The sequence below is a fragment of the Bos mutus genome, chromosome 15 (assembly GCF_027580195.1).
Source record: "Bos mutus isolate GX-2022 chromosome 15, NWIPB_WYAK_1.1, whole genome shotgun sequence".
NCBI classification, from domain to species: Eukaryota; Metazoa; Chordata; class Mammalia; order Artiodactyla; family Bovidae; genus Bos; species Bos mutus.
Genome location: NC_091631.1, coordinates 589,900 through 614,926, shown reverse-complemented (window position 1 = coordinate 614,926; position 25,027 = coordinate 589,900). Strand labels below are relative to the sequence as shown.

Below are 25,027 nucleotides of genomic sequence, written 5' to 3'. Positions count from 1 at the left end.
GCAGAGGAAACCTTGAAGTCTGAATCTAAATGCATAAGATTGTTATCCCCCAAAAGTGGGTTTTCTATGAAAAAATTTTTCTCTAAAACACAGCTTTAATATTAATCAGTTGCATTTAAGTACTTCATAGATCACTTGCTTTACAAAGAAACAAAAGAGCTGAAACTACTCAACTTAAAACATTAAATAGCTTCCTATTAATATTAGGAATATTAGCTTTCTTTAATATCAATCAGTTGCATATGTGTTTCATAGATCACGTGCTTTGCAAAGAACTGAAACTACCAAACTTAAAACATTAAATAGCTTCCTATTAAAGTTTATATGAAAATGAAAGTGAAAATAATGTATCCTCTGACATTTTTAAAGAGTGATTAAAAATGTGATTTAGTATTTGAAATATTAAGTTTACATATAAATTCAGAAATTTACTGGTACATATTTCCTGGGATTATAATTGCCTTTTTACAAACTGAAGTTGAGTAATAATTCTCCCCGACCCTAACCTGTCCCCTATCCAACAGAAAGACCTCGGGCAAGTTAGTCCACTTTGGGTATCTTTGTATGTCTGTGTTGACTCTACCTCATCTCAGCATCTTGTGAAAAAGATCCATATCAAGTGTGCCTTGAATGAAAAGAAGTCCCCTCAGTATTCTCCTGACATGTCATTACTTGATAGAGAGGATAGCCAGCAGTAGAGTCAGATTGCCAACTTTCTTATGGGAGAATTCACCAGAATGCCTACTGAACAGTCTGATGCTCCAAGTATGGCTCATTCCTCTTGGGTAAACCTCAGTACTTCCTGGTTAGGGCCCTCTTTTTAGACTAACCAATCCAGGAATTTCATGGTTACATGCATTTCTATTTTACTTCCATCTTTTGTAAAAACTTTGAATTTTTTTTATAGTTAACACTTATTGGAATTGTTATAAATTACATGGTTTCAATACTAATAGCATTCTCTTCCCATAGGCTGTCCAGATTATGACTGGCATCTTTTGTATTTTCATGTGGTATCTCCTATTGATTTTGTATATGGGACAAATTAAAGGAGTCTTTGGGACATATGAACCGATAACTTACAAAACAGGATGTTCTTTATGGGGAATTTTTGTGAGTAGAATACATTTTTCATTTAATCGTTCAGTAAATAATGTTCATGCCACTAGTAGAACATAGGAGGAGTTTCTGAAGTTTTCAGGAGAGTTAAGTAACTAAATCCCATGTTGATAATTCAAAGTCAGATCCCTTATTTGTTTAAATAAAACAAATATTTATTGAGCGCCTTTAACTTACCAGTGCTGTTATAAGAGACATTGATATAGGACTGAATACACAATGACAACCGTAGGCTGGATTGTCCTTGGATATGTTCACATATCCATACAATTACAGAATTGTAAGCATAGTCTCCATTTATGGTTACTTTCCATGTTGGGTCCTTGCCTTAGGGTCCTCACGCAATGAGTCTATATTCACACATTTTTAAAATCTGTCCTCACCTGCGCTCTTCTGTGGTTTCCTATAGCCATAAAGTAAGAGGAAAGTCTGGAGAGCGTGACATCCTGGAAGTCAAGTAAACAAAGAATAGCAAAAGACCAAATGTATTAACTCTGTTTTGTTGTCAAATCAGAGAAGGGCTGAGAACTGACCATTGGATTTAGCGATACGAAGGCCAATGGTAAGCTTGACAAATAATTGCAGTGGAAGGTGGGGCAAAAGCCTAACTGGAACTGGTGTAAAGAATAATGAAAGGAGAGGAATTAGAGACAGTAAATACAGACAGTTTGTCTAAGGGTTTTGGTGTCATGTGGTGTAGAGTGATGCGGCTGTTGAGGGAACCTTGAGTCAGGAGAGGGTGAGCTTATTTGTTTCAGTATGTTGTTCCACGTCTTTTGTTGAAGGCACTGAACCAGAAGAAAGTGAGGATACATGAGATAAGTGATGGGGGAGATTATTAGAATCATGGACTTAGACGCAAGAAATGAATGCCTTTTAATACACAAATAGGAGCATGGATACTTCTCCTCTAGTAGTGGTTCTCAGCTAGAGGTGATGTTTCCCCTCAGAGGACATTTTGTGGTAACATTTTTAGTTTTCATAGCTAAGGGGTATACATCCAGTGGGCAAATCAAGGATGCTGCTGAACATCCTATAATGCAAAGGACAGCCCCCAACAAAGGATTATCCACCTTTAATGCAAATAGTTTCAAGGCAGGCAACAGGAAGGAAGGTAGAGGAACAGAGAAAATGGACAACTTTCAGGCCATTGGGTATTGGGAGCTTGTAGAACTTTCCTTCTGATGGCCTCAACTGTTTCAGTGAATTAGAAAGTAGGATCATGCTCTGAGAGTGTGAATGGAGAATGGGTTGGTTGCTTGATGTGAGAGAAAAGAATGAGGAAATGGTCACCTAGGAAAAATGAGAATGTGCATGGATTGTGGAAAAGTAGTGTGACTTTGATGAAGCATTAAAGACTCAAGCTTTTGGAACATGATTACACAGTGAGATGCATCAAGATGGTTATGTACATCTGTCTCAGGTCATGTTCAGCGCATGGGTGCAGGCATGTAATAAGAAGGAGAACTGTGTTTAATCAAGATTCTGGCCTATCCATACAACTGTGAAAAGAAAGGTGCAGAGGAGTTGAGAATGTAAAAAAGTGAGCGTTTTTAATAGCTGGTCATAGAATTTAAACTGGTAAAGGAGAGAATATAACAAAGAAGTAAGGGGCTCAGATTACAGATCCACATGGGGTCAGTGGATTATTAGAATTGTAAAACTGCAGGTCATGAGTTGGTGGACAAAGTGGGATAATTAACATGGAGATTTGAAAGGTGTTACTATTCCCAGGTGGCGCTAGTGGTAAAGAATCCACCTGCCAATGTAAGAGATGTGGGTTGGATCACTGGGTTGGGAAGATCCCCTGGAGGAGGGCATGGCAACTCACTCCAGTATTCTTGGATTCTCCTGGAGAATCCCTATGGACAAAGGAGCCTAGTGGACTGCAGTCCATGGGGTTGCAAAGAGCTGGACACAACTGAGTGACTAAGCACGCCCAAAGAGTGACCAAGGTAGGGGATCAGTAGATGACTTCAACCAGAAGGGACAGTGGGTGATAGCATCTGATGACATCTGATTCAAAGCTGGAGGAGAGAGCATGGTTGGAAGGAACAAGGAACAAGGGAACCACTTACCGTGCTTAGAACCAGTGGTAGCGGGCAGTAGGAGATCAGACGCCACCATTTGCTAGGGCTGTAAAGGAGCAAGACGCCTTTAGGAGCCTCTGCTCTTGTATGTTGGCTTACAGATGTCCAAGCATTGCCTTGGAAAACAATAGGAGAAAAATAGTGCATTTGCGGGTAAAATCCAGATAAATGATTGCTGTCCTTCAGTGTTTCTAATCATGTTATAAAAATATCATAGTTATCGCTTACATTAAGTTATCTAAAATTTCAATTAAGTATAGTTTAATTCTAAATTTCTCATTTAGGTCATAAACTTTGAAAGGCCTTTTGTAAAGCTCATAGTTTGGTAATCCAGTTAGCACTAGTTTAAAATTCTCAAGGTGTTTTCACTTTGTATTCTGAACTAGTTGTTACCTGTACTTTGTCTTCTTGGAAATCTCAATTTTGCTACAGAATGAAGTGCTGAGTATGTACACTTAAGAGATCCTCCAGTAGTTAGTAAACCTCAAGTGTGGCCTTCCTGTATATGGGGTGTAGTATGAATACTTTTTCCCTACAAATTAGCCTTTAACTTAGATCTTTGTCAAAGCCATTAAAACAGAAAAGACAAAAGGAATATTTCAAAGGGATTGTGTAGCCCACTTTCAAACAATATGGCATAGCTTTACACTTCTGGGAAATAGACAAAGTAGCCTGGTATGAAATAATGGAACTTCTTTTTATAAAATAAAGGCAAAAATAGGAATAACATCTGTTACCTTAATAATGGCTACAGTCTCAGTTAAGAGAGATATTTTGTACAAATACTGGTTGGAATATAGGTTCATGGACTGCTTTTCCACATCTGGATGTATACACAGTAATCATAATCAGTAGTAGCATTTCAGCCAGAAGTATAGCATTAGAAGTAAGAATTAGAAGTAAGAATCAGTAGTAGCATCTCAGTCAGAAGTACAGCATTAGAAGTGAGGCTTGAATGAGTTTAGAGAGCATGTGCAGGTACAAGCAAATTTGGTCCCCGATTCAGGACTGCGTAAGTCATCCTTGGCATATTCTGCATCCACTGTCTGAACTATGCACACTGTCCCCTATATGTTTCTGTTGTTAGTGATCCTACTGTTACTGATCCTTCGTTACTATAGACGTAAACCTGTCCTAACCCCTTCTACTGAAACTTCTTTACATTAGTCTACTCTGACCAGTCTAAAAATAATTGACTTAGAAGAGGGAATTGTTTAAAATATATTTTAAGGTGATGAGCATTATCAATGAGTATTTATAAATATATGTTTTTATATTCAGTTTATCATTTCAGGAATCTCCATAATAAGAGCAACATGGTATCCGTCTCAACGCCAGGTAAGTTAAAATGTTCAGTGTACCCTAGAAACCACTTGTCACAAAGCTAAGTAGGTTTTAGTGAAAACATAGTGGACATCTAAACAATAAAGGAATCTGCCCTGTCTGTAAAATAAAGGAAGGAGTTAAATGAAAACCTAGGAGCATGTAGTTTAATGTAGACAGATGTGCTGTATTAGAGTCATACTATATAAAGGTTTCTAAGTTTAAGTATAGAGCTCTTTTGTTTTTTTGGTTTGGTGTTATACCTTTTTTTAACCTTATATGAATTTTACTGTTAGCAAAAAATTTAATAGAACTCAATGAGTTTATAAATAGACATAATACTGTTGTAAAACTTCATTTTCCTAACTCTAATTTGGAAACACAACTGTACCTTGTAACAAAATAGAAAATCTGTTCAAAATAAAGATCCATCTATATTATAGGTAGAAAGATATTGGGAAGGAAAATAATCTTAGAATCTCAGAGCTAAAAGATACCTTAGAGGTGAATTAGTCTACTCTTGTGATTGTAGAGATAAAAAAACTAATATCCAAAGATGTTGATGGATTTCCCTAAAGAATTAAAACCCTGGATTAAAATTAATTGAATCTATTTGGCCTGTTTCTCCAAGCAGTCATTTTCCATCTTTTTTCTCTTTTTGATGTGGAACTCCTTTTGTTCAAATAATATATTATAAGGCTTTCTTCCAAATGACTCAGAAGATTGTAAAATATAATATTTTTGAGCCCAAATGGAAGATTTATGCTTATTGGTATGAAGATGTTTTGATATTTACTCCAAATTAATCAGGTTTCATATAAACCAGAGAAGGGTTTCACGCTAATGGCAAGCGTACCAACACTTCTAAAGATTTAGAAGCGAGATTAAAGTTTTAACTAGATCGCTTTTTTCAGTAATACAAACTATTTAACAATATCATTTATTCTGAGTATAATAAATTTACTCTATGTCTTCTTTTTAGCTTACCTGTGCTATGCTTGTGAACATCTTATGCATGATTCTCGCAATTATTTCAATGATTCTAACAATAGTTGAGTTGTCTACTTTTAAGTCTGTGTCATACAGGAATTATGGACAAGCGGTAAGTGACCAATTCTGTGGGAACATCTTAATTTCAAAATTATTCTTTTCAGAGGTTTTAAAACCTTAGGAGGTAAAATAAAGCTTTAATTCATATCCATGAAATTCTTTGATTTAGTAGTAAGCTCTTGACTGAAAGTTTTAATTAAAAAGTTACTCTTAACATAATTTTTTGTACATACTAATAGGATGTTTGAATTCCTGACATACCCAATGAAAATTCAGTAAAAATTGTAAGACTTAAGTGACACACACACACACACACGTTAGGATGATTCTCTTAAAGAAAGAAAAGTATAATCCAAGACTTAAAACCTTTCCCAAAATCAGCAAAAGAATTCTGCTATTGATGCATATGGTTGGTATTGTATAAAGCTACTCATTTCTAGTTTAATGTAGATATTTTCATTTATAGCCTGTTTTTTGTATCTCACATGAATTTTACTTTAGGCCCTCAAATGCCAAATGTGCATGAATCTGCATTGTTTCCATTTAATTAACTGTCTAATCACATACTTTGTACTAGAGAATAACTGTATTTCTAAGATAGTAACATTCTCCAATAAATATGAATATCTTTACTGATACTATAATAGATTTATTTCAGTTGTGTTGACTTTAGATTCAGAAGCACAGAGTATTAGTGCTGCAAAAGACTTTAGTAATAATTATAGCAATATTCCATTTAAAATGAGAACAGATTGGAGTGGAGCTCCTCTTTGTTACTTAACAACGGAACAAAACAAATAACAATTTGGAAATTTTAATTTAAGATAATCTGAGTAGAAGGGTCATTACAGATAAGGGATAAACTTCCTCCTCCCCTATATACCCTCTCTCCATACCTGCAGTATATCATAAAGTAAGAATGGAGGAATCAGATGAAAGAATCCAAACACGGAATACAAAAGTCTAGAAGACAACAAGATAGTGAGAGGAGACACAGTAATACCTCCAAATAGATTGGCAGTCATGAATGATGTACTGATTTAAATAAGCATGTATTAGATTTCCCCTGTAAACTATAAGAAAATTGCCATTGGCCCTGGAAATCCAAATCTATAAATCTTCCATTCGAACTTCAGGGGCAGAGATGGGGGAGGAATAGAATTAGTAAGTACGGAATTGTTTCAGGTTACTTCAACTTATCCCTCTTACTCATAAGCTTATAATCTTAGTTTAAGATACGGCATAATTGCCAAGACTTAGAGAATCCACCTTCTATACTGGAGACCTGGGTTCGATCCCTGGGTTGGGAAGATTCCCTAGAGAAGGGAACGGCTACCCACTCCAGTATTCTGGCCTGGAGAATTCCATGGACTGTATAGTCCATTGGGTTGAAAAGAGTCGGACACGACTAAGCAACTTTCACTGACTAACTCACTCACTACCTTTTGCAAACAGTATTACAAACTGTTGTATATTGAATTTATCTGACATGAACTCAATACTAATGATCAGTTTCACAATCTCCCAAACATAAAAATTTCAATTTTATTTGCTGTAATTACACAAAATGAACTTAAACACAGTATCTTTTCCTAGAGGCATTATAGAATTATATACCTACATTTTCTATCTTTTTTTGCCTTTTCATACTGTTCATGGGGTTCTCAAGGCAAGAATACTGAAGTGGTTTGCCATTCCCTTCTCCAGTGGACCACATTCTGTCAGAACTCTCCACCATGACCCGCCCATCCTGGGTGGCCCCACATGGCATGGCTTAGTTTCATTGAGTTAGACGAGGCTGTGGTCTGTGTGATCAGATTGGCTAGTTGTCTGTGATTGTGGTTTCAGTCTGTCTGCCCTCTGATCCCTCTCTCAGCGCCTGCCGTCTTACTTGGGCTTCTCTTACCTTGGATGTGGGGTATCTCTTCAAGGCTGCTCCAGCAAAGCCCAGCCACTGCTCCTTACCTTGGGGTGGGGTAACTCCTCTCAGCTGCCACCCCTGACCTTGGACGTGAAGTAGCTTCTGTCGGCCGCTCCTGCACCGTCACAGCCTCCGATCCACAACACCCAGTTGTGGATGGGACTGGTGATAGAAGCAAGTTCCGATGCTGTAAAGAGCATAGGAACCTGGAATGTTAGGTCCACAAATCAAGGCAAATTGAAAGTGGTCAAACAGGAGATGGCAAGAGTGAACATCGACATTCTAGGAATCAGCAAACTAAGATGGACTGGAATGGGTGAACTTAACTCCAATGACCATTATATCTACTACTGTGGGCAGGAATCCCTTAGAAGAAATGGAGTAGCCATCATAGTCAATGAAAGAGTCCGAAATGCAGTACTTGGATGCAATCTCAAAAACAACAGAATGATCTCTGTTCATTTCCAAGGAAAACCATTCAGTATCACGGTAATCCAAGTCTATGCCCCAACCAGTAACTCTGAAGAAGCTGAGTTGAATGGTTTTCTGAAGACCTACAAGACCTTTTAGAACTAACTCCCAAAAAAGATGTCCTTTTCATTATAGGGGACTGGAATGCAAAAGTAGGAAGTCAAGAAACACCTGGAGTAACAGGCAAATTCGGCCTTGGAGTACAGAGTGAAGCAGGGCAAAGGCTAATAGAGTTTTGCCAAAAGAATGCACTGATCATAGCAAACACCCTCTTCCAACAACACAAGAGAAGACGCTACACATGGACATCACCAGATGGTCAAGACCGAAATCAGATTGATTATATTCTTTGCAGCCAAAGATGGAGAAGCTCTATACAGTCAGCAAAAACAAGACCAGGAGCTGACTGTGGCTCAGACCATGAACTCCTTATTGCCAAATTCAGACTTAAATTGAAGAAAGTAGGGAAAACCACTAGACCATTCAGGTATGACCTAAATCAAATCCCTTATGACTATACAGTGGAAGTGAGAAATAGATTTAAGGGACTAGATCTGATAGACAGAGTACCTGTTGAACTATGGATGGAGGTTCGTGACATTGTACAGGAGACAGGAATCAAGACCATCCCCCAGAAAAAGCAATGTGAAAAAGCAAAATGGCTGTCTGAGGAGGCCTTACAAATAGCTGTGAAAAGAAGGAAAGCGAAAAGCAAAGGAGAAAAGGAAAGATATAAACATCTGAATGCAGACTTCCAAAGAATAGCAAGGAGAGATAAGAAAGCCTTCCTCAGCGATCAATGCAAAGAAATAGAGGAAAACAATACAATGGGAAAGACTAGAGATCGCTTCAAGAAAATTAGAGATACCAAGGGAAAATTTCATGCAAAGATGGTCTCAATAAAGGACAGAAATAGTATGGACCTAACAGAAGCATAAGAGATTAAGAAGAGGTGGCAAGAATACACAGAACTATACAAAAAAGATCTTCACAACCCAGATAATCACGATGGTGTGATCACTCACACTCACCTAGAGCCAGACGTCCTGGACTGTGAAGTCAAGTGGGCCTTAGGAAGCATCACTATGAACAAAGCTAGTGGAGGTGATGGAATTCCAGTTGAGCTATTTCAAATCCTAAAAGATGATGCCCTGAATGTGCTGCACTCAATATGCCAGAAAATTTGGAAAACTCAGCAGTGGCCACAGGACTGGAAAAGGTCAGTCTTCATTCCAATCCCAAAGAAAGCAATGCCAAAGAATGCTCAAACTACCACACAGTTGCACTCATCTCACACGCTAGTAAAGTGATGCTCAAAATTCTCCAAGCCAGGCCTCAGCAATATGTGAACCGTGAACTTCCAGATGTTCAAGCTGGTTTAGAAAAGGCAGAGGAACCAGAGATCAAATTGCCAACATCCACTGGATCATTGAAAAAGCAAGAGAGTTCCAGAAAAAAACATCTGTTTCTGCTTTATTGACTATGCCAAAGCCTTTGACTGTGTGGATCACAATAAACTGTGGAAGATTCTGAAAGAAATGGGAATACCAGACCACCTGACCTGTCTCTTGAGAAATCTGTATGCAGGTCAGGAAGCAACAGTTAGAACTGGACATGGGACAACAGACTGTTTTCAAATAGGAAAAAGAGTATGTCAAGGCTGTACACTGTCACCCTGCTTATTTAACTTATATGCAGAGTACATCATGGGAAACGCTGGGCTGGAGGAAGCACAAGCTGGAATCAGGATTGTGGGGAGAAATATCAGTAACCTCAAATATGCAGATGACACCACCCTTAATGCAGAAAGTGAAGAAGAACTAAAGAGCCTCTTGATGAAAGTGAAAGAGGAGAGTGAAAAAGTTGGCTTAAAGCTCAACATTCAGAAAACAAAGATCATGGCACCCAGTCCCATCACTTCATGGCAAATAGATGGGGAAACAGTGGCTGACTTTATTTTGGGGGGCTCCAAAATCACTGCAGATGGTGACTGCAGCCATGAAATTAGAAGACGCTTACTCCTTGGAAGGAAAGTTATGACCAACCTAGACAGCATATTAAAAAGCAGAGACATTACTTTGCCAACAAAGGTCCATCTAGTCAAGGCTATGGTTTTTCCAGTGGTCATAAATGGATGTGAGAGTTGGACTGTGAAGAAAGCTGAGTGCCAAAGAATTGATGCTTTTGAACTGTGGTGTGGGAGAAGACTCTTGAGAGCCCCTTGGACTGCAAGGAGATCCAACCAGTCCATCCTAAAGGAAATCAGTCCTGGGTGTTCATTGGAAGAACTGATGCTGAAGCTGAAACTCCAATACTTTGGCCACCTGATGCAAAGAGCTGACTCATTTGAAAAGACCCTGATGCTGGGAAAGATTAAGGGCCAGAGGAGAAGGGGATGACAGAGCATGAGATGGTTGGATGGCGTCACCAACTCAATGGACATGGGTTTGGGTAGACTCCGGAAGTCAGTGATGGGCAGGGAGGCCTGGCGTGCTGTGGTTCATGGAGTTTCAGTGAGTCGGACACGACTGAGCCACTGAACTGAACAGTTTCTAAGGCAGCCAATATTTCACAAGATTTTCTAAATGCCAGCTTTTCTAACATAAATCAGTGGCTTGACTAAATTCACAAACTCAACAAGTCATCAGTGTTCTCATGTAGGTTCAGCTGTCCCCAAAAGTTCATGTCTCTGAAAAATACTTTTCATACAATAAATCCAAAACCAATAAACTGCCTTTATTTAGACACTACCTTTCATACTTACTGTATGTAACCCCTTGAACAAGTTTAACTTTCCTGTTCCTAGATGTATAAGTGGAGAAAATGCTATCACATATCTGTTAGTTAAGTGCTCTGTCTCCCCCAGACACCACACCTGTTGTTCTAACATTCTAATGACTTTTCTACTTGAATTTGTTTCTGTTGCCATCATCTCAAACTCTGCATACATAAAATAGAAAATATTTGCCTCTGAAAAAATACTGTATTGCAAGACTCCCTTATTTCGATATCCTAGTCTCAAAACCTTGAACTAAACCTCACCCTTAGCTTTACACTGTCTTCCCAGTTACCAACTACTGTGTATCATTTAGTTAAATTTTTACTAATTAAGGATCACTTGGTTGAGACAAGAAATACAACCCAAATTGACTTCCAGAAAAGGGGCACTTACTGACTTAAGCTGAATTTAGAGGCTTAAATCATATGCTGAGAACTCAAGTCATGCTTCCTATTGTTTTTCTCAGATACACAACTTTCCACTTTTAGGAGAAGACTTTGTCTGAAATTAAGGAGTGAGGGCAAAATTACTTTCTATAGTCTTGCCAGCTAAAAGGTCACAAGTACCTTCCAGCTAAAATGCTATGACTATGTTTGTCAATAAAATTAAATGAGAATTCTTTACTTTGCTATTTCAAACCCACTACAGCCTTTTCTTTATTTTCCTGTTAATATCATCTTGAATGAACACTTTACTTCTGTTAAACTTGTTTTATAATTTTCTCAAAAAATGTTATGTTCATTCTTGCATTCAGTTTTTTGCTCACATTATCAAACTGTAGGCCATATGATATATAGTTTGGGTTTATTTTTTAATGTCTCCATTTCTTAATTATTTTTGTCCCAATTTATGTTAAACAAAATAGGTTACAGAGAAACAAGTAAAGCTGCCTGGACTATTGCTTTCCTCCTTCAGTTTTCTTAGTCCTTATTTCAAATGTCCTACCTCTCTATGAAGCCTTCCTAGATGTGGATGACTTTAAGATGAGTCTCCTATCCCCTGTAATTACTGATCAAATTTTTAATCCATTTGACATCTTTAACCTTATCATATATAACCTTATATTATCCTTCTGTATTTTCTGCTGGAATATAAGCTGAGAAATCAGGAACTTTGTCATTTCATTCTTACCATCTAATGGCTACCAACCAATAACTTCTTGCATATAAAAGGTATTAAATAAACCCAGAAAAAGAGAAGGGGAAAGGTGAAGGAATTGAAGGAGAGAGAATTGTGATGTTATTTTATCTAGATCAGTATTTCATTCTTATCTTTTCACAGCCAGCACAAGCACTACGTTTATTTTCAGGCTTAGTACGAAATCATTCATCCTCATATGTAGTTGAAAGTATCTTTCCAGTAGCAACAAAAGGGATCTGCTGTATTTATCTCAGAAATCACAATCACCTTATACTTCTAAGTGAAGTGTTCTCTTTTTGAATTTACTCATTCTTCTATCTATGGGAAAGACTGAAGGCAGGAGGAGAAGGGGATGACAGAGGATGAGATGGTTGGATGGCATCACTGACTCGATGGACATGAGTTTGAGCAAGGTCTGGGAATTGTTGATGGACAGGGAGGCCTGGCATGCTGCAGTCCATGGGGTCGCAGAGTCAGACACGACTGAATAGCTGAACTGAACTGATTCTTCTGTTGGATACTCTAGCAATTTCTATGTGAGATTTTTACACATGTAAATTTAGTGTTTGTAATAATAGCTGTTTTAATGATGAGAATTGCTTGATGGTCAATAAAATCTCTCGGTAGTCTTTTTATCATTGGAGACATGAGCCAAATCTTGTTGACTGATGAGTTTGGATAGTGAGCTATACCAGAGACTGTAGTGAACAGAATGAGAGTGAAGAGTTGCAAGAATTGAGACAAGACTGCTGAGTGACGAAGATCAAGACTTAAAGCTGTAGATAACTAACTGGGGGGCGGGGGGTGAAAGCTAGGAAAGTGAAGTGGAGGCTACAGGAGTAGGAATGCCTGGGGAATCAAATAGTGAAGGAAGCTTGTTTATTCTTGTTTCCCTCCTTTTCCTTGACTGTCATATTAGGAGCTCTTTCTAAGAACATCTCTGCACTTACTAAAGATAATAATACTAGTAAAGTCACTGCATCCACTAGGCTTTTCTGTGACTTGAGCAAAGCACCAATCTTCTTGTGCTTCCTGTCTGCTTCTTCAGGTTTGCCCAGATTCTTAGCTAAGAGAACTATATAAGGACTGAGCACTTTTCTGGTGCTGTGATCTGGCTCAAGACTGGATCTCCTGCAGATCTCTGCCATCCCTACACATTTAAACATAGTTTTCAAGATCTTTTAGGTGTCTTAAAACTTTAAACTTGAAGGAGACAAGATGGCAGAAGAGAAGCAACTTGAGCTCACCTCTTCTCAAAAGCACACCAAAATCACAAAATCACAGCTGAACAACTATGGGTAAAAAACATACTGCTGCTGCTGCTAAGTCACTTTAGTCGTGTCCGACTCCATGCATCCCTATAGATGGCAGCCCACCAGGCTTTCCGTCCCTGGGATTCTCCAGGCAAGAACACTGGAGTGGGTTGCCATTTCCTTCTCCAGTGCGTGAAAGTGAAAAGTGAAAGTGAAGTCGCTCAGTATACTCTGCATCCAAAGACATACAGAAAAAAACTCAACTAGACAGTAGGAGGGGCATACTCACAATGTAATCAGATCTCACACCTCCAAGGTGAGCAGCCCACAGACTGGAGGATATATCACAAGTTCTTCATAGGAGTCAGAGCTCTAAGCCTCACATCAGGCTAACCAGCCTAGGGGTTGCATCAGGAGGAGGAGCCCTCAGAGTATTTGGCTTTCAAGCCCAGCAGGGGTGCTTTCAGGAGCTTCACAGGACTGGGGAAAACATATTCCACCCTTGGGGGGAACATGCAAGGCCTTGCAAGCACCAGGACCCGGAAGAAAAGCAATGACTTCATAGAAACCTGGGTCAGACCTACCTGCTGGTCTTAGAAGGTCTCCTAGGGAAGCAAGGAGTAGCTGTTCCCTCTGAGGTCATAAGAGTGGGTGGCAGACATCTCAGAGTATTCATCTGTATGAACTCTCCTTGAGGCAGACATCTTGCTTGGGTCTTTAGCACCAAGACCTGGCCCTGCTGAACAGCCTGTAGGCTCCAGTGTTGGCACACCTCCAGCCAAACAGCTAAGTAGGCTGACACACAACCCCAGGCTTCCTAAAGACATTCTGAGCCCATAGCCCTTTGACACAGTCCTACACAGAGAGCCAAAACTTAGCTCCACCAACCAGTGGGTAGATACCAATGCATCCTGCCAGGAAGGCTGCATGAGCCTGTAAACCAGCTTAACCCACCAAAGGGCAAACCCCAGAAGCAAGGAAACTGATATGCAGATGTTACCACTCTAATGGCAGCAAGTGGAGAGAAACTAAAGAGCCTCCTGATGAGGGTGAAAGAGGAGAGTGAAAAAGCTGGCTCAAAACTCAACATTCAAAAAACTAAGATCGTGGCATCCAGTCCCCATCATTTCATGGCAAATAGAAGGGGGAAAAGTGGAAGCAGTGACAGACTTGATTTTCTTGGTCTCCAAAATCACTGCAGATGGTGAATGCAGCTATGAAATTAAAAGACACTTGCTCTTGGGAAGGAAAACTATCACAAACCTAGGCAGTATATTAAAAAGCAGAGACATCACTTTGCTGACAAAGATCTGTATAGTTAAAGCTCTGGGTTTTCCAGTAGTCAGGTACAGATGTGAGAGTTGGACCATAAAGAACTTGAGAGTCCATTGGACTGCACGGCAATCCAACCAGTCAATCCTAAAAGAAATCATCCCTGAATATTCATTGGAAGGACTGATGCTAAAGGTGAAGATCCAATACTTTGGCCACCTGATGCAAAGAGCCAGCTCTTTGGGAAGGGACCTTGTGGCTGGGAAAGATAGAAGGCACAAGGAAAAGGGGATGTCAGAGGATGAGATGGTTAGATGGCATCATAGGACTCAGTGAACGTAAATTTGAGCAAACTGGGAGATAGTAAGCATGGCATAGGGGGCGTGGCATGCTGCAGTCCCCGGGGTCACAGAGAGTCAGACACGACTTAGAGACTGAACAACAGCAAGAAAAAAACTGCGAAAAACACAGACGTGGCGGCTAAACAATATTCTGTTGAACAGCCAATAGATCACTGAAGAAATAAAAATACCTAAGAGACAAATGAAAACAAAATCATGATAATCCAAAAAACCTATGGAACAAAGCAAAAGTAGTTAAAGAGGGAAGCTCATAGTGATACAAAATTGCCTCAGGAAATGAGAAAAATCTCAAACAACTAACCTTATGCCTAAAGCAACTAGAGAAAGAAGAACAAATAAAAACCCAAGGTAGTAGAAGGGAGGAAATCATAAACATCAGAGCAGAAATAAATGAAGTAGAGACTAAGAAAGCAATAGAAAAGATCCATGAAATGCAAAGCTAGTTCTTTGAAAAATAAGCAAAATAATTGATAAAACTTTAGCCAGACACAACAAGAAAAAAAGGGAGAGGGCCCAAATCAACAAAATTAGCAAAAAAGAGAAGTTACAACTGATACCACAGACATACAGAGGCCCATAAGAGACTACTACAAGCAACTATATGCCAATAAAATGGACAACCAAGAAGAAATGGACAAATTCTTAGCAAGGCATAACCCCCCAAGAGTGAAAGAAAAATAGAAAATATGAACAGACCAGTTAAAAGAACTGAAATTGATGCTGTGATTTTAAAACTTCCAATAAACAAGTCCAAGACCAGACGACTTCACAGGTGAATTCTAACATTTAGAGAAGAGTTAACACCTAGTCCTCTGAAACTATTACAAAAATTTCAGGGGAAGGAACACTTTCAAACTCATTCTATGAGACCATCATCACCCTGATACCAAAACCAGACAAAGATACCACAGAAAAGAAAATTACAGGCCAGTATGACTGATGAAAATAGATGCAAAAATCCCCAACAAACTAACAACTAGCAAAGCAAATCCAACAATACATTAAGCAGATCATACACACGATCAAGTGGAATTTGTCCCAGGGATGCAAGGATTTTTGAATATCTGCAAATCAATCAGTGAGACAGTACATTTAAAAATTGAAGAGTAAAACAAAAATAGACTTACAGACATCAAAAGCAAACTTAGAGTGCCAGAGTACCAAAGGGAGGAGGAGTGCAGGGTAAACTAGGAGTTTGGGACTGACACATATTCACTACTATATATAAAGTAGGCAACAGGGACCTACTGTGTAGAATGGGTAACTGTACTCAATGTTTGTAATAATCTATACGGGAAAAGAATCTGAAAAATAATATGTATATATGTACACCACTTCCCAGATGGTGCTGGTGGTAAAGAATCTGCCTGCCAGTGCAGGAGATGCAAGACATAGGTTCAATCCCCAGGTCAGGAAGAGCCCCTAGAGTAGGAAATGGCAACTGGCTCCAGTATACTTGCCTGGAAAATTCCATGGACAGAGGAGCTTGGCAGGCTACAGTCCATGGAGCTGCATAGAGTCAGACACCTCTGAGCACACACATGTACATATATACATACATATGTGTGTACATATATACGTATATACATATGTGTGTACATATATACGTACATATGTGTGTATAATTGAGTCACTGCTGTACACCTGAAACTACCACAACATTGTGAATTAACTACACTTCAATCAAAATTTTTCTAAGTTTTTAAAAAGATAATAATGCAAAATGTCTCTCTATTTTCTGATTTCAGAAACTTGGGAGACAAATTTCACGTGTTTTACTGAGCTTCTACCCATTGGAAGTGTCGATGGCACTCACATACTCAATCTTCGGCTGTGTTGGTTTGGTAAGTGTTTTATCTAACTCACTGGCAAAACTAGAGATGTAATTTCTAGTAAGTACACTTTATGAGGAGATAAAGTGTTCTGATATGTTTGGTACTAATAAAAATATAATTTCACTTTATATTTTTTTCTGTTTATAAAATTAGAAAAATAATACATGAAACAATATTAAAATAAAAATAAAACAAGATCAAACCAGTCAGTCCTAAAGGAAATCAGTTCTGAATACTCATTGGAAGGACTGATGCTGAATCTGAAGCTCCAATAGTCTGGCCACCTGATGCAAAGAGGTGACATTATTCCTGATGCTAGGAAAGATCGAGGGCAGGAAGAGAAGAGGGTAACAGAGGAGGAGCTGGTTGGAGGGCATCACTAACTCAGTGGACATGAGTTTGAGCAATGGTGGTCGAGGACAGGGAAGTCTGGCATGCTGCAGTCCATGGGGTCACAAAAAGTCAGACACAACTTAGCGACTAAACAACAACACAACAAATTGAGAAGCGTTTATTTTTAAAAACTTACTAAACCTTGGGTAAGAGCAGCGGATGTCTGTGACAGTTTAATTTGGGGCTGCTCTAATTCCTTCCAACTTGTCCCCTCAACTCCAGGTTCCATTTTGCAGAAATTTATCTGGGTGAGTCAGACTGTGAGGACCACTGCTGCAGAGGCCTGGTTTTATTTGGAGTAGAGCAAAGGAATTTTTATGACTAAGGGTATTATTAAAACAATGGTGATCTCAGTTGCAAACAGTCTGGAAAAGCCAATCTAATGCCTGGCCTAACTAAGATTACAATACTATTGGGGCAAGAAATTGACAACCAGCCAGACCTGAAGATGCACACTTCAGTTCAGTTGCTCAGTCGTGTCCGACTCTTTGAGACCCCGTGGACTGCAGCATGCCAGGCCTGCCTATCCATCACCAGCTTCCAGAGTTTACTCAAACTCATGTCCATTGAGTCAGTGATGCTATTCAACCATCTCATCCTCTGTCATCCCCTTCTCTTTCCACCTTCAATCTTTCCCAGCATCAGGATCTTTTCAAATGAGTCAGTTCTTTGCATCAGGTGGCCAAAGTATTGAAGTTTCAGCTTCAGCATCAGTCCTTCCAATGAATATTCAGGACTGACATCCTTTCTGAAATGAAAAACCCAAGGGCAAATCTGAGTCAACAGAAAACAAAATCTGCAAACACGATAGAACAGTATAGATCATCCAGTTTGAAGAACTGAAAAAAAAAGAAAAATAAACAGCCTTAGAGATTTGTGGGGGACCCCATCTACTGCACTCACATATGCATAATAAGAATACCAGAAAGGAGGGAATGAGGGAAAAAATTGAAAAATAATGGCCCAGAATTCCCCACATTTGAGGAAAAACATTATTCTGTCCATCTAAGACACAGGTTCAATCCCTGGGTTGGGAAGATCCCCTGGAGAAGGAAATGGCAATCCATTCCAATATTCTTGCCTGGAGAACCCCATGGACAGAGAAGCCTGGGGGGCTCTAGGTCCTAGGATTACAGAGTCAGACACAACTGAAGCAACTTAGCATGCATCCATCTAAGAGGCTCAGTGGTCTCAGAATAAACACAAAGAGATGCACTCCTAGATTATTCAGAAATAAACTAATAAAAGAAAGTCTTGGAAGCAGCAAGAAAAAGTGACTTCATGTGCAGTGTGTCACCCATAATAAGATTAACCGCTAACTCATCAAAAACAATGGAGGCCTTAAAGTGGTAGGAAAGCATATTACAGTGCTGGAAGAAAAAAACAGTCAAGCATGAATTCTGTATCCTTCAAAACTATCCTTCAAAAATGACTGCGAAATAAAGACATGCAGATGAACAATGACTGTTAATGTGTGGCTGGCAGAACTTGCTTACAAGAAACATCACAGGAAGCTCTTTAGACTGAAAGGAAATAATACCAGGTGGAACTCAAATACACATGAAGAAATAGCATCAGTAAAGGTGATTATGCAGATAAGTATTTTAAAAATAGTCTAAATATGTCATTTGTTCTTTGTTAACTAACTTAAAAGACAATTGCATAAATCACATTGAGCTCACCCAATTAATCCAAGATAATCTCCTTATTTTAAGTTCACGTTTATTATCAACATCAATTCCATTTGTCCCAGCTACTCAGTTTTACTTAATAACATGAAAGCAGCCATGGACAGTGTTTAAAGGAACAGATATGGCTCTGTTTCGATCAAACTTTATAAAACAGATAATGGGTCAGATTTGGTTCATGTGCTGTAGTTTGCCAACTGTTGGTCTGTAAATATATTTTCTTATATGAAATTTTAAAAGAGATAAGATTATAAAAGCAGGGATTATAACACTGTATCATTGGTTACACAACATGCGCTCACGTCTGACACTTTGCGGCCCAGGGACTGCAGCCCTCCAGGCTTGTGAACCTGTGGCATTCTCCAGGCAGGAGTACTGAAGCGGCTTGTCATTTCCTTCTCCATGTCACATGTGTAGATGTAATACACGTGGCAATAATAGCACAAAGGAAGGGGAAGGAATATAGCCACATTAGAACAAAGTGTCTGTATTTTACTGGAATTAAATTAGCATTCATCTGAAGCAGATTGTGATAAGGTAAAATGCACACTGTAACCCCTGACCAGTGACTAAGAAAATTCCCAAAATTGTAGTAAAATAAAATTAACAATGAAATTAAAATAATACATAGAAAGCATTTTATTTCAAAAAACAAGTAAAGGAGGACTATACAACACATGACACATATAGAACACACACAGCAAGCAGTCAGGCATAAACGCGGCCCCTTCAGTAACAACATTAAAATAAGACTACAAGGAGATACTAACTACCTAACAGAATGACTGAATTTCAGAGGACAGATTTAAGTGATGGTAATGACCGTATAAATGCAATTTCGCACTCCTAGTTGGAGTATAAATTACTGCAACAACTTTGAAAATCTTTGGGGCATTATTTACTGAAGGTTAAGATATGCATACCCTATCAGTAACTTATTATGTACTCAACAGAAGTGTGTGTACACATGTAGCAAGATAAACGTCTAGGGGAAAAAAATAAACATGTATATCAGTATTATTCATAATGGTCATGAAGTGCAAATGCATTCAGTGCGTGGAGAATATATTGAGAATAAAATTCTACATGTTAATTAAAATGAGGAATAACTACGCTTAACAACACAGATCAACCTCATATAATAATCTTGACTATTAAAAGGTAAATGCAAAAGAATGCATACTTTTTTATTCTACTCACAGAATATTTGAAATTGGGCAAAACTAAATCTAAACTATAATGTTTAGTGGGAGGGCTGGAAGCTATTGGTAAAATTAGAAAGAAAAGAAAGGATGGATTACCTGTAAGTGAAAAGGGCATTACTTTCAGAGGAAAGGAAAGGAATAATTGGGAATGTCACGACAGGGTGACTTCTGGAGTGCTGGCATTTGTTGATGTTGTAGAAGACCACGAATATTTTATTTTAAAAGTCTGGGAGTATACCAAAAGTTATATGTGATTCAGTGGCAATTAAGAGAGTGGGTTGAGATAGAGATGAAACCAAAAGAGGACAAATGGCATTTTAACATTTTGTTCTATAAACATCACGATTGCTTGTATTTTTAAAAACTAAGTATTTACTACATGTATGATTTTAGGAATCATAATGTGATTTTCAACGCTAATTTTTTTTCAGTGTCGCAAAAAAGAAGATGCTCGTACAGCTGACACAGAGGAAGTTGAGGATGCTTTTTAGAAACCTTAGAAATGTGAGAATTTTCCTGGTGCTCTTACCTGATGTGGGCCCTAATGATATATCTGTGTAACAAAGCTGCTACAAAGTCCACAGATTTTGTGCAAAAGAAAATATGAAACAAGTTGAATTTTCCTTTTCAGTATTCAAGAAAATTCTTTGCACGTATTTTTGTAGGCTCCAATTGGAAAGCTTTTTCCCCAATTAAATATAATACTATCACAAGGAAAAATTTATTCTCTAGGTTACACTAAATAGCTGTCAACTCTTCCTAATGGAGCTTTTGTAAGAGACCATTTAAAAGATTTGCGATTGTCTCAGACTTGGACCATGATATGGTATAACTCTCACGGAAATTTTAGATAACTTAAGATTCTGATTCTATGAGTAAAGGGTACATTTCAGTCTGAGTTCTTCTACCTGAGCTAGCTAGCTACCTGAACAAAGTACGAATCAAAAGGCATCCAATTCAGCCGCTTCACTGACTGCTCCTCTCCTCATTAAAATTCCTTTCTGCCCTAAAAGTGTCTGCTGTCTTTCTTCCCTTTTGTTCCCCCTCGCTTCTTACTCTTTTCATTGCTCGGATCACCTGTTCAGTTGCTCTTCAAAGTAACAGGCTGCTCTTCCATACTAAGAAATATTTCCCAAGGATCTGTTGTGACTTCAGTCATCCTTCCTTCAAATATGGAAACGAATTTCAGAAAGCCTTGCTCAGCAGTATCGATCACGCCAGTGAGTGTATGTAGCTCCCTTTTAAGTGCTGCTGGTTTTTATTTGTTCGTCTTCTACCTTGTCTCTCAAGAAGTTTCATCAATTGTTATCTAAGAACACAAATGAAGATTTTGTTGTTCTAAGAATTTTAGTGCTTATCTTACACACATTGAGTGACTACAATGTACCAACAAATATATTAAACTTTGTAGTATCAAAAATTAATGAGGTACCTCATCACAAAGAATTTTTAGTTTAAGGAAGGAAACAAACAGTTAAAAAACCAGTACTGTAGTGTGACACATTATTAACATAAGTGTGAGAAAAACATAAGAAAAAAGATAATGATTCCTTTATTGGGAAATAGGAAGGAATAAAGTTGAAGACTGTGACCTCTGAGAAGACTGATCATAGTTTACCGAGCAGATTGGAAGGTGACAGACATTTGAAATGAAAAGATTAGTTCATGCAAAAAAAAAAATGCGAAAAAGATCACAGCATATCCTAATAGCTAAAATAAATATGTATCATTAAAACATAATGACAGGGAGAAACAGGTCAAGAGTAAAAGTTTGAAAAGTAGGAAGAGACCAGATGATAGAGTCAAATTATCAAAGATTTATGACTCAAGTGTTGAAATATGTCTTGCAGATTGTGCAAAACCACTGAAGAGCTTTTAAGGAGGAAATAATAAGCTTGTAATTACACCTGAGAAAAAAGTAATAAATAGAGGGAAATGCATTAAAAAGGAAAATTTTGATAAGATCAAGTAGACTGTGGGTAAGAGTAATGGATAATTACTGCAATGACTCAAGCAGAGAAAAAAGGACAAGCTTTAGTTTTGTTGACTGATTAAAAATAAGGTATTGAGGGGAAAAATAATCTAAAATGACCCTCAGTTTTTGCATACAAAACGCAGAAGACATAGCAGGATTGGATAAAGTGATGAGTTCCATTTTGGATAGTTGAGTTTGAGATTGATATATTAAAGTGGTGATGTCTCTTGTGCAGTTGAAAATACACAATTGGAGGCTGGGGAAAAGGTTAGCTATATAGAAGGAGAATGATTTTGATGGAAATATGGAAGTAGGAGGGTTTCCATTTCCAGCAGTTAAAAACTAAGTTCTTGAAGTCCAAGCATCCTACAAAGAATAAACAGAAGCAAGCCAAAATTTTAAAACATTATCTGTTTGAAGGTACTGGAAATTGAGGACTTAAGGGAGCTGGGATTTAAGGAACCAAGATTCCAGAATTGAAACCAAGAGATGATACGGACTTTTAGCATAGCTTTTCCTGCAGATGTATTTTCTGAATTGCAAGCAACAGATAAGTGTTAAGAAACTTAAAAGCTCCTCATATTCTTAAAGAATTATGAAGGCAATAATTGGAATTCCCGCCTGCCAGAAGCTCATAGACACCCAGGACTTCCTATTATGATCCCTACGAAAGCTATATCCTATTTATGGCTGAGTAATATTCCATTGTATATTAGCTCATATATATGGAATCTAGAAGAATAGTACTGATAAACCTATTTACAGGGAAGAAACGGAGACTCAGATGTAGAGAACTGCCTGATGGACACAGCGGAGGAAGGCAGGACAAACTGAGAAAGTGGCGTTGACGTACGCACCACCATGCGTAGGATGGAGAGCCGGCAGGGAGCTGCTGTGTGGGACAGGCGGCCCGGCCCGGCGCTCTGTGATGACTTAGGGGAAGGACGGTGGGGGAGCGGGAGACTCAAGGGGGGGGACATCTATATAAGAGGGAGGGACGATGGGGGAGGGGGAGACTCAAGTTGGGGTACATCTATATAAGAGGGAGGGACGGTGGGGGAGGGGGAGACTCAAGAGGGGGACATCTATATAATTAGACTGATTCTCAGTGATGTACGGCAGAGATCACCACATCATAAAGCAATTGTTCTCCAATTTAAAAAAAAAAGTTAAATTTACAGGAAAAAAAAAGAACTATATCCTAACAGTAAAGGTGAACAGAAATGAGCCATCCCTCTCATAGACTGATGCTCAGTTCAATTGCAGATTGTATGAAAATGAGCTTCCCCAAAGCAAATATAAATCATTTCAAGAGGAAGATAGCATTATCCAAAGCATCAAGTTATCACTACAGTTTTTCATACCCAATGTCTGGAATTCAAAGTAAAACAAGAATTAATTGAAATCCAATAAAAAAAATACAGACCCACAATAGATCGAATATCAGAACTATAAAACCTTAAATGACATGATTTCAGCAGAGAAGTGAAAATTGTAAAAAAAAAAAAAAAAAAGAAATGAGAAATAGCACTACAACTGAAATTAATTTATAAATATATGAATGTAACAGCAAGCAGACGTAACTGACAAGAAACTAGTAAGCTGGGAGAAAAAGCAAAAGGAAAAATAAAACTGAAGCATTGATAAGATGCTGGAAAATGCAATAATGGACAAGGTAAGAGGCCTGATGCTGGTGAAGAGTCCAAGACCACGTATCTGGAAGTTCAGAAGGAGAGTAGAGATAAGAGAAAACAGTAATATCTAACGAAATTATATCTTGGAATTTTCCCATTTATTTTTAAAAATGACTTGCTATAGATTCAAGAAGAGTTACAATCCTAAGCTAAGTAAATATAAAGAAACCCACATCTAAGTACAATATAGTAAAACTGCCTAAAACCAGCCACAAGGAGAAGTCATAAACGTAGACAAGGTAAAAAAACTTTTTACCTTCAAAGAACAATGATAAAAAGAATGATGTCTGGCTTGTTAACCAAAACCAATAAAAGCCAAAAGCCTTCAAGGTTGAATTAAACTTTCAGTAAGTGTTCTTTAGACAAATGGGCAATGATCTCAGATGGAAACCTGAAGAAGCAGAAAAGGAAAAGATGCACAAATTTTTTTTTTTAATGTATGTTTTTATTTTTTTTTTTTATTTTTTTATTTTATTTTATTTTTAAACTTTACATAATTGTATTAGTTTTGCCAAATATCGAAATGAATCCGCCTCAGGTATACATGTGTTCCCCATCCTGAACCCTCCTCCCTCCTCCCTCCCCTTACCATCCCTCTGGGTCGTCCCAGTGCACCAGCCCCAAGCATCCAGTATCGTGCATCGAACCTGGACTGGCAACTCGTTTCTTACATGATATTTTACATGTTTCAATGTCATTCTCCCAAATCTTCCCACCCTCTCCCTCTCCCACGGAGTCCATAAGACTGTTCTATACATCAGTGTCTCCTTTGCTGTCTCGTACACTGGGTTATTGTTACCATCTTTCTAAATTCCATATATATGCGTTAGTGTACTGTATTTATGTTTTTCCTTCTGGCTTACTTCACAGGATAAAGGTCTGAGTAAATACAGTGACCATACACACAGTCCTTGCTAGGCACGCTGAAATGTCTTTAAAGAGAGTGCAGTTGCCCAAGGTGGGTGATACATGTAGTTAAGGTGTTCTGAGGTTTTGCCTTGTCTGTGAAGCAGTAAAGAACTAATTTACAACAGCCCTTGATAAATTGAGGTTGCATGTTATAACCTCTAAGGCAAACACTGAAAGAATAATAAAAGACTATAATAACTAAATAAAATGAAATAAAAATATGTGAAAAATTCAAAAGAAGGCAAGAAAAGAAACAGAAGAGAGGTAAACAAAGTATTTTTAGAGAAAATATTAAAGCAAGAAAAACTAAGATGTAAAGGAAATTCAATCAAAAGTGTCACTCTGTTAGGAAGATATAATTCTATATTTGTATGTGAATAATATTAAAATACATAAAACAAGTTGAAAGAACTAAAGTAATCATAATTATACTGGAAAAATTTTAGCAACTTTTCTCAATAATTGATGGAATAAGCAGACAAAAATCATTAAAATGTTGAAGATTTTAATAAAACATAACACTACTCACACACCTGAATGGCAAAAAA

At 38.1% G+C, this 25,027-nt stretch overlaps 1 protein-coding gene across 1 annotated transcript; it reads left to right on the top strand.

Moving 5' to 3' along the window:
• The first annotated feature begins 972 nt into the window (after nucleotides 1-972).
• MS4A13 (membrane spanning 4-domains A13) lies at nucleotides 973-20,836 on the top strand. The gene is made up of 5 exons (XM_005906417.3): nucleotides 973-1,113; nucleotides 4,491-4,547; nucleotides 5,515-5,634; nucleotides 16,529-16,624; nucleotides 20,333-20,836. Exons 1-5 carry the CDS (start codon nucleotides 985-987, stop codon nucleotides 20,390-20,392), a joined length of 462 nt encoding a protein of 153 aa, XP_005906479.2. The 5' UTR covers nucleotides 973-984; the 3' UTR covers nucleotides 20,393-20,836.
• The last annotated feature ends 4,191 nt before the right edge of the window (nucleotides 20,837-25,027 follow it).